Here is a 12,299-nt window from a genome sequence, read left to right on the forward strand (position 1 = left end):
TTGATGATTTATATGGAGTTGCAATACTGTCAGACAGGAATCTTGCACTTCTGGGTTTGGAAATAAAGTACTGAAGCTGTATTACTGTTAGGCTCTGTCTCTAACTTAATTAACTGTGTTTTTGTAATAGCAGGAATCCTGTAGCTCATATGCACTATGCACCCCTGCCCCCACCACTGAAAAACCAAAATGGAAAGCCAGCTGTTTAGATAACTACAGATAATGTGAAGCATATGACAGTATCTCTCACTGGTAGGGAGTGAGAAGGAAGAATACAATGATATTGGTTACACTTCTAAAGCAGATTTAAGAGCAGAGTTGTCTGAGCTGATAATAGCTGCATTTCCACAGGAATTTTGCATTTGAGAAACTGATCTAAGAAATGTGTCTGTTTCTAGAGGATTTGTTCTCCTTATTGAGTACTCAAAGTACTCAATTAACACTTTAGCTAGTACTCACTTTCTTAAAAAATGTCAGTTAATTCTGTCTTTTCTTTAATGACCAAGATGGAACTGATTGAAATGCTGTTAGCTTAATTTGGTAACTTAAAGGACCTGAGAAATTCACTGTTGCATCCTGATGTGCTTCTTCTTTAGGAAACCCCAAGGGAGCTATGATCACTCATAAAAACATAGTCAGCAATTCTTCAGCTTTTCTGAAAACTACAGAGGTAACTGCAAAGTTAACATTATGGGTTTACTTGCATGGAGGGGAGCAACACTAAAATTTCACTAACTTTGGTCATAATATAGTAAGACTGAACTGAAAGTGTGACTTGTCAGTACTCAGACCATGCTGGTTCAGAAGTGAATGTTTACCTAAGGCCCCTTTCTATTACTTCATAGGATATGTGAGAAGCTGCATAGTATAATTCATATAAAACCTAATAGATTTTATATACCCATGCAGGAAGGAATGAATCCATAAGACTTGAATAGTTTTAGTTGCGTGGTCGCTGGCATGTCATTATATGCTGTTGTCTTAATGGGGAAACTATGAGCAGTGGACTGTATTTAGACCCCCCAGTGGCAAAGTCCCTTTTTACTTAGGATGTTGTAGGCCAGGAGTGCATGGAGAAAAGCAGACTTCTCATGTGGAAGTTCTGGCATATGTATTTTGCGTACACTGTGTGTAGAATTAAGTCTAAATTAAGCAACTGGTCTCATGTTTAGGTCATGTGAGGTACTGCTGATATCAGCCTTACAGTAAAGTGGACAAATGAACTTTATGACCTATAGTGAATGTGTTTTCTTTTCTACCTTCCAAGGACAAACCACTTTAATCTCCACACCATTTTCTGCACTGTGTATAATGACGCTTTATGTAGCTTCTCTCAGAACTGGTTTCTATTCATAATCATGTATATACATTGTGATAACCTGAGCAGTGATTGTATGTAGATGTAACACGATTACAGCAATGACTTCTAGTACATATAGCCTCTTTAATGAACAAGAGAAAAAGCTTTATTTTAAACGAAACTGTAGTGAGGGCTGTGTTCTAGAGTTCAGGTGCCTGGTTTCATTATTTAGCTTAACAAAAATAATTCTCTGTTTTGCTTAACACTTTCAGAAAACATTTCTACCTAGCCCTGAAGATGTTCTGATATCATTCCTGCCCTTGGCTCATATGTTTGAGAGAATCGTTGAGGTAGGCATGTTTGTTTCACTGAACTATTAAGGTTGTTTTCCTACAGAGATATGTGACACAGTACTTGTTTTTGCTTTTTCCACATATGTGAAAACTTGAGGGGATGAGGAGACATCAGCTCTTCTCTTGACTGTCTAATAGAAAAAGATGTTTGGATCTCATTTTCTTTTAAAACACTTCATTCTGTATTCCTCTGTTGGAGGGCTGTACATAGTGGTCCTTACATATGTATCTACATAAGGAAACAAGCAAGAAAGCATTTAGAAGAAAGGTATTTGTTACTCTTAAGTAGGTATGAATACAGGGTCTGTGAGGAACTGTCCTGAGTGTTCCTCTTGCAAAGTTGGCATTAGCTGATCCAGGCTTCCTAAGGAAACCAGCTGGGGTGTCAGTGAACTTGACAGGACAAACATGTTCTTGCTTAGCCAAGGTGGTTGCTGCCCTCATGTGTTTGCTGCTGCTTAATACATAGTGTCAAAATACAGGTGAAGAAAAGAGTAACTTGCACATTTTGTACAGGAAAGGTAAAAACATATGGCAGAACTTGAAGGAAGAGTGTTGAGGAGGAGGAAGTAATAAAAAGCTAGCAGGTACAGAGAAACACAAATGAGTAGGGATGCTATTAAAAGAGAATAAGTAGAACTCTAACAAAATAGATTATTTAGGTTGTAATGCTATAACATGATGGAAAATGCAGCAATGACAGCAGGGTAGCAGAGTCCCAGGCTGCAGCAAGTGAGGATAAGCCCAAGTGCAGCAGCTATGGATGCAGAAACAAAGGAAAAAAGCTGCTTACCTTTAGAAGGCCTCAGGTAGTCAGGGATCCTGGCACCACCCCCTGCCAACACTCAGGTTCATTGCATACAGCTAAGCTCACCTGGGTTGGCCCTGCCTTCCACCAGGTGCTCAATCACTGTTTCAGGACTTACCATTTCCATTACACAGCTGTAGTGGGTGGAGCCTCTAGACGATAGCATAGGACACTGCAGGATTAAGTCTGCCTCCATGGATGCAAGTCTAAAATGATGCAGAAATAAGCAGAGCCACTGCTTACATTTTTCAACAAGCATCTTGATCACCTAATAACAAACCCTGTTTGCAACCTTGTTGTGAAACAGAAGGGAAAATTGGAGTGTAAGAGAATACTGCACAAGCAGCACACTGCAGGAATGTGAGTGACTTTAACTCAGGATTTCCTAGTACAAATAAAGGCAAAAAGTTCTAGTATATTTTTTGAGTAAGCTTGTTAGATAATGCTTTGAAGCTTTTGCTATCTCTGAGTTCCTGGCACCAATGTATATAACCAGCTGCTTTTTTGGTTAGGGGCTTTTGTGCAGTATTTATTTCTATCCAAGTCTTTAGCCCATGTGCAAGAGATATCTTGCCATTTATCTTTCCAGCCTCATTTAATAGTTAGAGAATGCTGTAAAACATACCCACATCAGTGGATCCTGCATAGTCCACTCCACATTTAAAAGAAAAAGTATAGTAAGTATAATGCATTCTAACTATATACATTTTCAGACGTCTTACTTTTCTTTAACAGTGTGTAGTTTTGCTCCATGGAGCTCGGATAGGATTCTTTCAAGGGGATATCAGACTACTTATGGATGACCTCAAAACACTACAGCCAACTATATTTCCAGTAGTACCACGCCTGTTGAACAGGATGTTTGACAAGGTAAGTTTAAAGCTGAGTCTAGAGTTGTTCAGGGTTTTGAGGGGCTTCCTGAAGTCTGTGCTGACATAGCAGAAGTAATTGTTGTTCAATAGCATCCCAGAACACTACTGTTTTTCTGAAAGAGCAGAAAGTACAGGCAGTAGTGCTGGATGTGTTAAAGCATTTTCAGGCAGCCAGCACTGGCATAGAAAAGTCTGACTAGGAGTCTTGGTTCTCTCCAGCTTTATTAAGGGCTCACTGTTCTGCTTTGAGCAAGCTGAAGTCCAGTCTACACAGTGAACTTGAGGCTTAGCATTTGCATGCTGCATTTCTAGTAGCTGACTCATGGAAGGGGATTTGCAAATCAAGGTCAGGTGTCTGCTATGTTTGCATGGACACGTACAAGTTTCCTACGTAGCAGCCAGCATTTTCTAGCAAGGAGAACTACAAACCAGCCAGTCTGAAGTGCTGGAGAGACAGTGTGTCAATAGACCTGTGCTCTCCTGTGCTTGCTACTTGCCTTCTCAGTATCTTCTGCAATGGGAATTCAGAAGTAGAGTCTTTCTTGTCTCTTTTTATGGGATATTTTAAATGATCCTTTATATCAGATGGTTGACCTCTCTTAAGGTACAGGCAGAGGAGCTGAAGGACACAAGTAATCTGTGGTTGCCAAATAAATGGCAGACCTGTCTATGCTGTCTCTTTCATAAGACTACAGCAAGTAATGCAACACCTGTTTGGTCCCAAGAGCAGATAGCACTACTCTGATCACTTTGGAAGGGGAGGAAATTCCAAGACTGCTTGCAGGTAGTGCTTAGAAATTCGCCCCTCATTCTGCTCCAGTGTTCTGTATTGGAATTCTAGAAACAGGGCTAAGGCTTGGGCCTCCCTTTTCCTTTCACTGTGTTCTCTTGCTTGTTGTCCGTGGTGCTATGATAATTTCATACCACTTTGATACATTTTCAACCTCTCACAGCTGTGAGAGTAAAGCATGTAAAGTTAGCAAGTGGAAAATCAAGGTGGGAAACCTCATAATGCTGAAGACCTGCTGGGTCTGTCTGTAAGTGAATATGCTGATATTGGTCTGGTGCTATGAAGCTTTCTGGGAACAACTAGAAGGAGCCTTTAAAAAATGATCTGAAAAGCAAGCTTATACATGCAAGGCAAATTGCTATTAGGCATTTTTGAACAGATCTGTCTCTTAGAAAACCCCATGTTTTATTGAGGTGTGTATGTACTTTAGAACATAAGGATCATGCTTAATTGGCATTTCAGCCAAGCTAGAATTAAAAACTGATGTTTTTGCTTGCTGATATTTTAACATATTTCTTCAATGGATTAACTTGTTCATGAAAATGTTGTGCACAGTTGGCTGGGAAGAGAATTCAGTGCTGATTTAGATGAACACAAAAGGTAAAAAGGCCAAATGACAAATATCAGAATTACTATGCTTATTAATTGCTTGTTTTTCACTGAATCCTTATGCATACTACTGTAAGGAGAAAAGAAGTCTCAGACTGTTGCATTCTAATTCTATATAATCTTTTTAATAGATTTTTGGACAGGCAGATACATCACTGAAGAAGTGGATGCTGGATTTTGCTTCCAAGAGGAAAGAAGCAGAACTCAGAAGCGGTATAATTAGAAACAACAGTTTCTGGGATAAATTTATCTTCCGAAAAATACAGGTATACTTGGAAGTCTAGGTCTCTATATTATGGATATTGAACCTTTCTTACTGTTGCCCTTATGTCTTCATTTTTATCTTGAAAAGAACTCCAAACATGCCTACTTTCATACAGAACAGCAGTGTGATGTGCTCTTAATACTGGAGTCTGAAGCATCATCATCTCATCTACTTTGTAGTTTATAGGTATCACTTTGCAATTGCTGAATTTGATATGGACGTTTGTAGTGTGATATGGCTTTCATCACTCATTAAAGACTATCTGGCTTCTCAGAGTAAAACTAAACTCTTGTTCTTATAGTATCAGATGACTGCATTAGGGGAGTTTCTCTAAAAGTCTGGTGCTTCCTTCTTTAAAAGAGAACACTCTCCTTTGAAAGGAGGTGAATGTTAGTATTATATGTAGCCCCTACTGTCTCCTCACTATTGGTCACTACTAAGTATGCCTGCTATTGTATCTGGTGCTTTCTTGCAGTGGCCCAAACTCTGTTTGTACAGCACCCTCCTGTGGCTGCTTTTATAGCACTTAGAATGTATGAGAAACCGATAGAAGGCAGGCTAAAAATAAAAACCTTCACTGCAAGGTCATAATTTATATCGGCTTCTATCTGAGTCTGCATTGCAGTGACATCACAGCATAGCCTTTGTAGATGCTGTGTATTTGAGATGCCATTAAAGATACTGAAACATTACTGAACTTCAGTCTAACATTTGTGGGTGGCACTTGTAGGTGGATAGTAGCTGAGGGTGGAATGTAAAAAGCCTCTAGAAATCTCTCTAAAATGCTTTTGGTGTCTGCAGTATCTTGTATCTCTTCTAGGCAAGTTTGGGAGGAAAAGTACGGTTAATGGTCACAGGAGCAGCGCCTGTATCTGCAAGTGTACTGACCTTCCTGAGAACAGCTCTTGGCTGTCAGGTGAGTTTCCTAGCCTTCACTGAAAACGACAACGCTTTTGAGTACCTGATTAAAGACTTAGTATAATCTGATCACTAGAAATGCTCTTAGATTGGTAGTTTTCTAGCATTCTTGGAAGCTATACAAGTGCATATTGTCTTCTAGAGATTCTCATACCTCTGAGACTATATTCATCTCAGAGTCTTTATGGTAACTGAAATATTGACAACTTAAGGGGAAAAAAGATTCATGGGATGCTGTAAGCAGTAATTAATGTTCTTGAATTAAGTTTGTGGGTCTTGCTGTGCTTACAGAAGTATTCACAACAGGACCATCCCTGTCCACAGCAGGGAAGTTAGAGCTAGATGATCTTTACGGTCTATTCCAACCTAAGCCATTCTATGATTCTATTGTAGAGGATCTTTTCAATGTCATATATTGTTGCTTTAGAGATGAGATTGGGTAGAATTAGATTGCTCAATTGCATTTCTCTTCAAATCCTCTTCCAAGTATGTGCTTTTTTGAGGTTAAATCTGAAGAGGCTAAATCTAACGATGGCACAGGATGGAATAAATGTGGTGAAATAAATTTCAGTGGTAGAAAACATTGAATGTTGAGGCTTCTGTGACTTTCTTCAATAGTGTTAGTATAGTAATGTTGTGCACAGAAAAGGAATTCTGTCTTGTATATAACAGCAACAGAGCTGTGATGAGATGCAGGGATTCTGTTTCTGGCTTTCTTGAACAAACCTGTCCTTAAATAATAAGTCATTTCTAGTGCCTTTGTTCTTAGTCTCTTCCTGTTGCACTCTGTCACTTTCAGTTCTGATCTGTGCAGGTGTCACACATGGCATGTGAAATACTGTGAAACACCGAGTAAGTATTGGAACTGAGGGTGGAATATTATTACTTGAAAGTGTGTATTGAAATAAAGCTTCTTAATATGACAGTGTTATTTAGAAGATACTGAGGATTATGCTAAACTCAATCTGGATTAGGAAGAAAGCAAAAAACTTACTTTAATGAAGAAACAATATTGGAAAGTAGGAATTCTGAGTAAGTGTTGGTTTTCCTTCCTAGTTTTATGAAGGATACGGACAGACTGAATGCACCGCTGGATGCTCACTGTCAATGCCTGGTGACTGGACAGCAGGTATAGTATTTAATGGTCTACTTGCCTGTTGAAGTTCAGATTGCTATAGAAGCCCCAGCCGTGTGATTTTCATCAATTACACATGCTGTGAAGAATGAGACTATAGCTTTCAAATAATGTAAGGAAATTTTGAAAGGCTCTTTTGTGGTTATTACTCTTAAATAGCTAGAAATGTTCAGTAATACTTTTAACTTCAGAAAGGTTTTGCCCTTGTGAATTAAAGTAGGTGTAGGAGAGAAGTGGCTGTAGTATTAACTTCTAGTCTTGTAGAATAGAAACCTGTTCATAAGCACTGGAAATTCAAGTGATGCTTTCTAGTGTTGGAACAGTCTCTGTTTGTTAACTGTTTTACTTCTAGCTCCCAAACTGTTATACTCCTGATACTTGAAATGTAATGTAATTGTTTTGCTAATTTAAAATATCCATGGTCTGGCTATACAACAAAGATAGTGAGCCTAGGTACACAGTTCAGTTAACAGTGTTCTTTGAGTATGTGAGAATTTAATGTTTTAGACCCAACAGATTAAAACTATGACTATACTTGTGTTGGTGTGGTGTGTTACCAGTTATTGTTTCTTTTTTTATTATTATTACTTTACTATATGGACATCTTATTACTTCTAGAATCTGACCAAAAATCCATTCAGGCTTTTAAAGTATTTCTGTTAAATAGGTCATGTTGGAGCACCAATGGCTTGTAATTTCATAAAGCTTGTTGATGTACAAGAGATGAATTACTTGGCTGCCAAAGGAGAGGGTGAGGTAAGTAACTTCAAAATGTCAAGTTACCTTGGTAAAGAAAAGGAAAATCGCCTGAGCAAGTAACTGATTTGTAGTCACAAATAACAAAAACATTGTGCATTATTTTGTTGAGTAGAGTTGACTCGTTGGACTTTAATTCCCAGATATGTTGAAGGGTTGTCTTTTGTTTGTTGGTAGAAGGCATCTTTTGGCAAGTGGAGAACAGCATTAAGATTCTTGCTAGTTGTTGTGTATATGACCTAATTGCTCCTTAGCAGGCTTGTGGGGTTTTTTTTCCATCTTAAATATGCTTTGGAAGTGTGATTGTTAGAGAAACTGAGTACGCATTTTCATAGTAAAATATATATATATTTTTTTTTAAATGTTTTTCTTGTACTCACTATTAAATTTTGCTGAATTAGGAGTGAGTTTGGATTCAAATATGATGGATAAAATGTTTGGGATGAGTTTTTTAATTAGTTTCTGAATGATATTAATGAACTTCCTCTAATTTGAGAATGAATGGGCATTAGTCAGTTGCTTGCCTGTTTTACAGCTGTATTAATTCCCTAGAATAATAGTTGACCAACTATTTGTCAGTTGCTGTTAATATTTATCACCAATTTGGCCTTGATTTAGAACTGGATTCTCTATTTAACTCTTCCAGGGTTATTCTAAAGTCCTGATGACTATTAATAATAATAATAATAATAATAATAATAATAATAATGTATTATAATTGTGCTGGCACTTTTCATAGCTTTAAAGGCATATTATCATCAGAATCCCCTATTCCCAGTTACACCCTAAGATTACTCTTAAAGCTTTCTACTTGCAAAAGCTTTGTATTATATTTCATACCAATGGAAAACATCTCAACCTGCCCCTACACCAAAAAAATAAAGCCCCTAAAATGAAAAATTAATTTATTTTTATTTTTTTAGTACTGTTGTAGTTGTTGAGAACTGTTGGATAGAGCATTCCTTACAAAAAATGATTAATTTTTGTTCATAGTAACGTGCATCAACAAATGTCTGTCTTTCAGGTGTGTGTAAAAGGGCCAAATGTATTCCTTGGCTATTTGAAAGATCCTGAAAAAACAGCAGAAGCTCTAGACAAAGATGGCTGGCTTCATACAGGCGATATTGGGAAATGGCTACCAGTAAGTTAATGTATATAGATGAAAGGTGAAAGGTATTTCTGTAGCTATTAGCAATAATTTAACAAGTAAAATAAATGAGATATATATTAAATACATTGAATTAGAACACAAACATGTAACATTATGAAGAGAATTATTATGTATAAAATCTGTATAAGTGGGGTTAAAAATAATAAAAATATAGTGTAAACTTGAGATTGTCTCTAGTTCAGGTTAGATGGGTGCAGAGCCTGTTTTAACCTTAGTTTGACAGTGCTCTGGGTCTAGCAGTATTCTTTACTGCCTGCTAATAGCTTCCATCAGTAAGCTGTCTTGAATTGTGCACAGCATTTAATTTCATGTTAAGATATAACCTAAACAGTATTGCTTCTGGTCTGTTCTTGAAAGCCTATTAAAAGGCACTTATTTCTGAAATAGAGATAAGTAGAGGCAAATTCTTGTTCATACGCTTTAGTTCTGGCGCATTGTGATTTGCTGTGATGCATTGTGTAGACCGGTTATCACTTGAAGTGCCTTTTCTGAGTGGAAATTATTTCTGTCAACAGAATGGTACATTGAAGATCATTGACCGGAAAAAACACATATTTAAACTAGCCCAGGGAGAGTACATAGCACCGGAGAAGATAGAAAATGTGTATCTGAGAAGCGAAGCACTTGCTCAAGTGTTTGTCCATGGAGAGAGCTTGCAGGTGGGCATTCTTCTGGTTATTTAAAAAATAAACGCAAGGGAGAGATGGCAGAAAAGGGTTTTTCCTTTCCTCCTTCCTCCCTACCCCTGACTCAGATTAGTCTTTACACTTACAGTAGGATCATAGAGTGGTTTGAGTTAGAGGGAACCTTTCAAGGTGATATAGGCTACCCTTCCCTTTGCCATGGTCAGGAACATATTTCACTAGACCAGATTGCACAAAGCCCTGTCCAACCTCACTCTGAACACTTGCACTGTTCAGGCATCCACAGCTGGGCAGCCTGTCCTAGTGTCTCTGTTCAGTGTTGCACACTTTAGTTTTCCATCCACTTTGGATTCCACCAGTTGCAGAATATGCTTCTGGATGTAGTTTCAGAACAGGCAGTAGAAATGAATTAATTTAATTGGTTACTCACACTATATATAAGCTGCTACCAGTGTACATGGGAACTTTAAGGAAAAAAGTGACATTGTTAAAACTACCACCCAAAACCAGGCAGAAAACCAATAGGAAGCATTTAGAAACCAGCATTGCTTTAAGCTTGAAATGAATAAACAAAACAGAAAAAAAAAAACCAACACTTAAATTTCTTTTTAGGCCTTCTTAGTAGGTGTTGTGGTACCCGATCCTGAGACTTTGTGCAAATGGGCCAAGAAAAAAGGATTTGAAGGCTCATATGAAAAGCTATGCAAAAACAAGGTGAGTAGATAGCTCAGTAAACAGATAGCTATTCTGTATCAGCTTTTTCTGGGCTGTACAATGTATTTTTGTATCCACAGGAGGTCAAAAAGCACATCTTAGAAGACATGGTGAGAGTTGGTAAAGAATCTGGTTTGAAGTCATTTGAACAGGTAAGATGCTGATTAGACTTGAGCATCTAATTCTTTAAACAATCTCTAACAGTATAGTCAGACTAAGAACTGGCATTAATTTGCATTTGGAAATATTTTAAAGTAATTTTTATGGTGACTTATTAAAAGCTTTGTGTATTCCAAAGAATGTAGTGTGGTTATTAAACTGTTTGTTTTCCAGGTTAAAGACATTATCGTGCACACAGAAATGTTTTCTATTGAAAATGGCCTGCTGACACCAACACTGAAGGCGAAGAGACCAGAACTACGGAAATATTTCCAGTCACAGATAGATGAACTCTATGCTAATACCAAAATGTAACAGTAGAACAAGTAAAGTGGCACACATCTGATGTCTACTGTTGGTCTTCATATCTGTAATTTGACTACAGCGAATATAGGGAAGGAAACTGTGCAATCATAAACTTGTACAAAAATGGGATGGGTACTCGCCATAGGAACACTGAAGAAATGGAACACTGCCTTACTGTCAAGTTGTGTTGCATACTGTTTTTATGGTGACCTACAATTTCCAAAAAGAGCCTTAACTATAAATGGTAACTATATATAAGTTATTTAAGACTTCATTGGCCAAAAAATGGGACTCTCCTTAACCAAGGAGCTAAGATTTTCTTATTGCCAGCATGTTTGCTGTCTGCAGTGTATCTTGCAGTTGTCAGTTCAAAAAAGAATTTGTCAGGCTTGAAAATGCCTCTAAGTATCTTGCCACCTCAGGAGGGTTACTTGGTCTGGGGGGAGGGGAGAGAAAACCCATCAACACAAAACCTCACAGTTATATAGCTGATATTTTATCTTAATTGGTCCTAATATTAACTGGGGTAAGGCAAGGGTTTCTTCCCTTTATCTACAGCCAGTTCTGAGGCTTACTTTTGTAAGGTAGAAGTCAGGACTCTATACAAAGGAGACTGATTGATACAAGTTCAAGCTAAGCTTGCATTTGGTGACTGCACTAGAAGTGTAGATACCGTTAATTCAGCAAGTGTAGCCTCTGCTGCATTAACACAATTCCAGAGTAGTGCCTGTCCAGGTAGTGGGCAGAATCTAACTCTGGCAAGAACACTAGAGGTCTAGAAATAAAAATGATCTAAGAGGCTGGGCTATGCGACAGTCAGGTAAGTATCACACCTGTACTAGTCACTTGTTTCCCCATGGTGAATGTGGATTTAAAATGTGGTTTTTAAAAAGTGCCAGGTCCTCTAAGCAGAACAGCTTCTGACATAACCTCCATTTTCTGCGCTTTGTGTATGAGCCACTGAGTATTCTTCATGGAATAGCAAAATAGGTCAGGTAGAATGGTTTTTGCCTGATGCTTTGCAGTAATTGGAAGTATTCAGATGTGCCAATGAACAGTGTTGGCACTGGATTGGTATTTGTTCAGGGATAAGAAACAAATTCCTAGATAAACTACAGAACTACTTACCTTTTGTTTCAGAAATCAGCAGAAATAAGCCTTATGACAACATAAGTCTTTTGCTATCCTTAACAGAGTTGGTTTTGCATTAGAACTCATTACTGTTTTTTGGAAACATGGATATGTAAGATACAAGCACAACAAGGTTTGCACTAAGATTTGTGTGATTGTAATGCACTACTCTGTAGCATAATTTCATACGTGTGTGCGATTAAGGTACACAAATCCAAGTCAACTGTTAGAGCAGTAGTTTGTTACATTGGAATTCAAATGTTTGCTTAGTGTTGGCTATTTCTATGTTTTATAAAACCAAAACAATTTTCAAAACCAATGAAGGAAACCAAAATAAATATTTCTGCATTTCAACTCAGCGAAGTGTT

At 37.8% G+C, this 12,299-nt stretch overlaps 1 protein-coding gene across 3 annotated transcripts in view; it reads left to right on the top strand.

Annotated features, from left to right (window-relative positions):
• Positions 1-12,289, top strand: part of ACSL1 (acyl-CoA synthetase long chain family member 1) — a 34,258-nt gene extending 21,969 nt beyond the window's left edge. For all 3 annotated transcript variants that reach the window (XM_015861382.2, XM_015861383.2, XM_015861384.2), the window contains 12 exons: positions 597-670; positions 1,573-1,650; positions 3,197-3,331; positions 4,864-4,998; positions 5,818-5,913; positions 6,972-7,044; positions 7,718-7,806; positions 8,831-8,947; positions 9,493-9,636; positions 10,234-10,335; positions 10,416-10,487; positions 10,669-12,289. In XM_015861382.2, coding sequence (XP_015716868.1) covers positions 597-670; positions 1,573-1,650; positions 3,197-3,331; positions 4,864-4,998; positions 5,818-5,913; positions 6,972-7,044; positions 7,718-7,806; positions 8,831-8,947; positions 9,493-9,636; positions 10,234-10,335; positions 10,416-10,487; positions 10,669-10,809 — 1,256 coding nt within the window. In that variant the 3' untranslated portion in view covers positions 10,810-12,289. The remainder of the gene's footprint in view (positions 1-596; positions 671-1,572; positions 1,651-3,196; positions 3,332-4,863; positions 4,999-5,817; positions 5,914-6,971; positions 7,045-7,717; positions 7,807-8,830; positions 8,948-9,492; positions 9,637-10,233; positions 10,336-10,415; positions 10,488-10,668) is intronic.
• The last annotated feature ends 10 nt before the right edge of the window (positions 12,290-12,299 follow it).

Source organism: Coturnix japonica, chromosome 4 (genome assembly GCF_001577835.2).
Source record: "Coturnix japonica isolate 7356 chromosome 4, Coturnix japonica 2.1, whole genome shotgun sequence".
NCBI classification, from domain to species: Eukaryota; Metazoa; Chordata; class Aves; order Galliformes; family Phasianidae; genus Coturnix; species Coturnix japonica.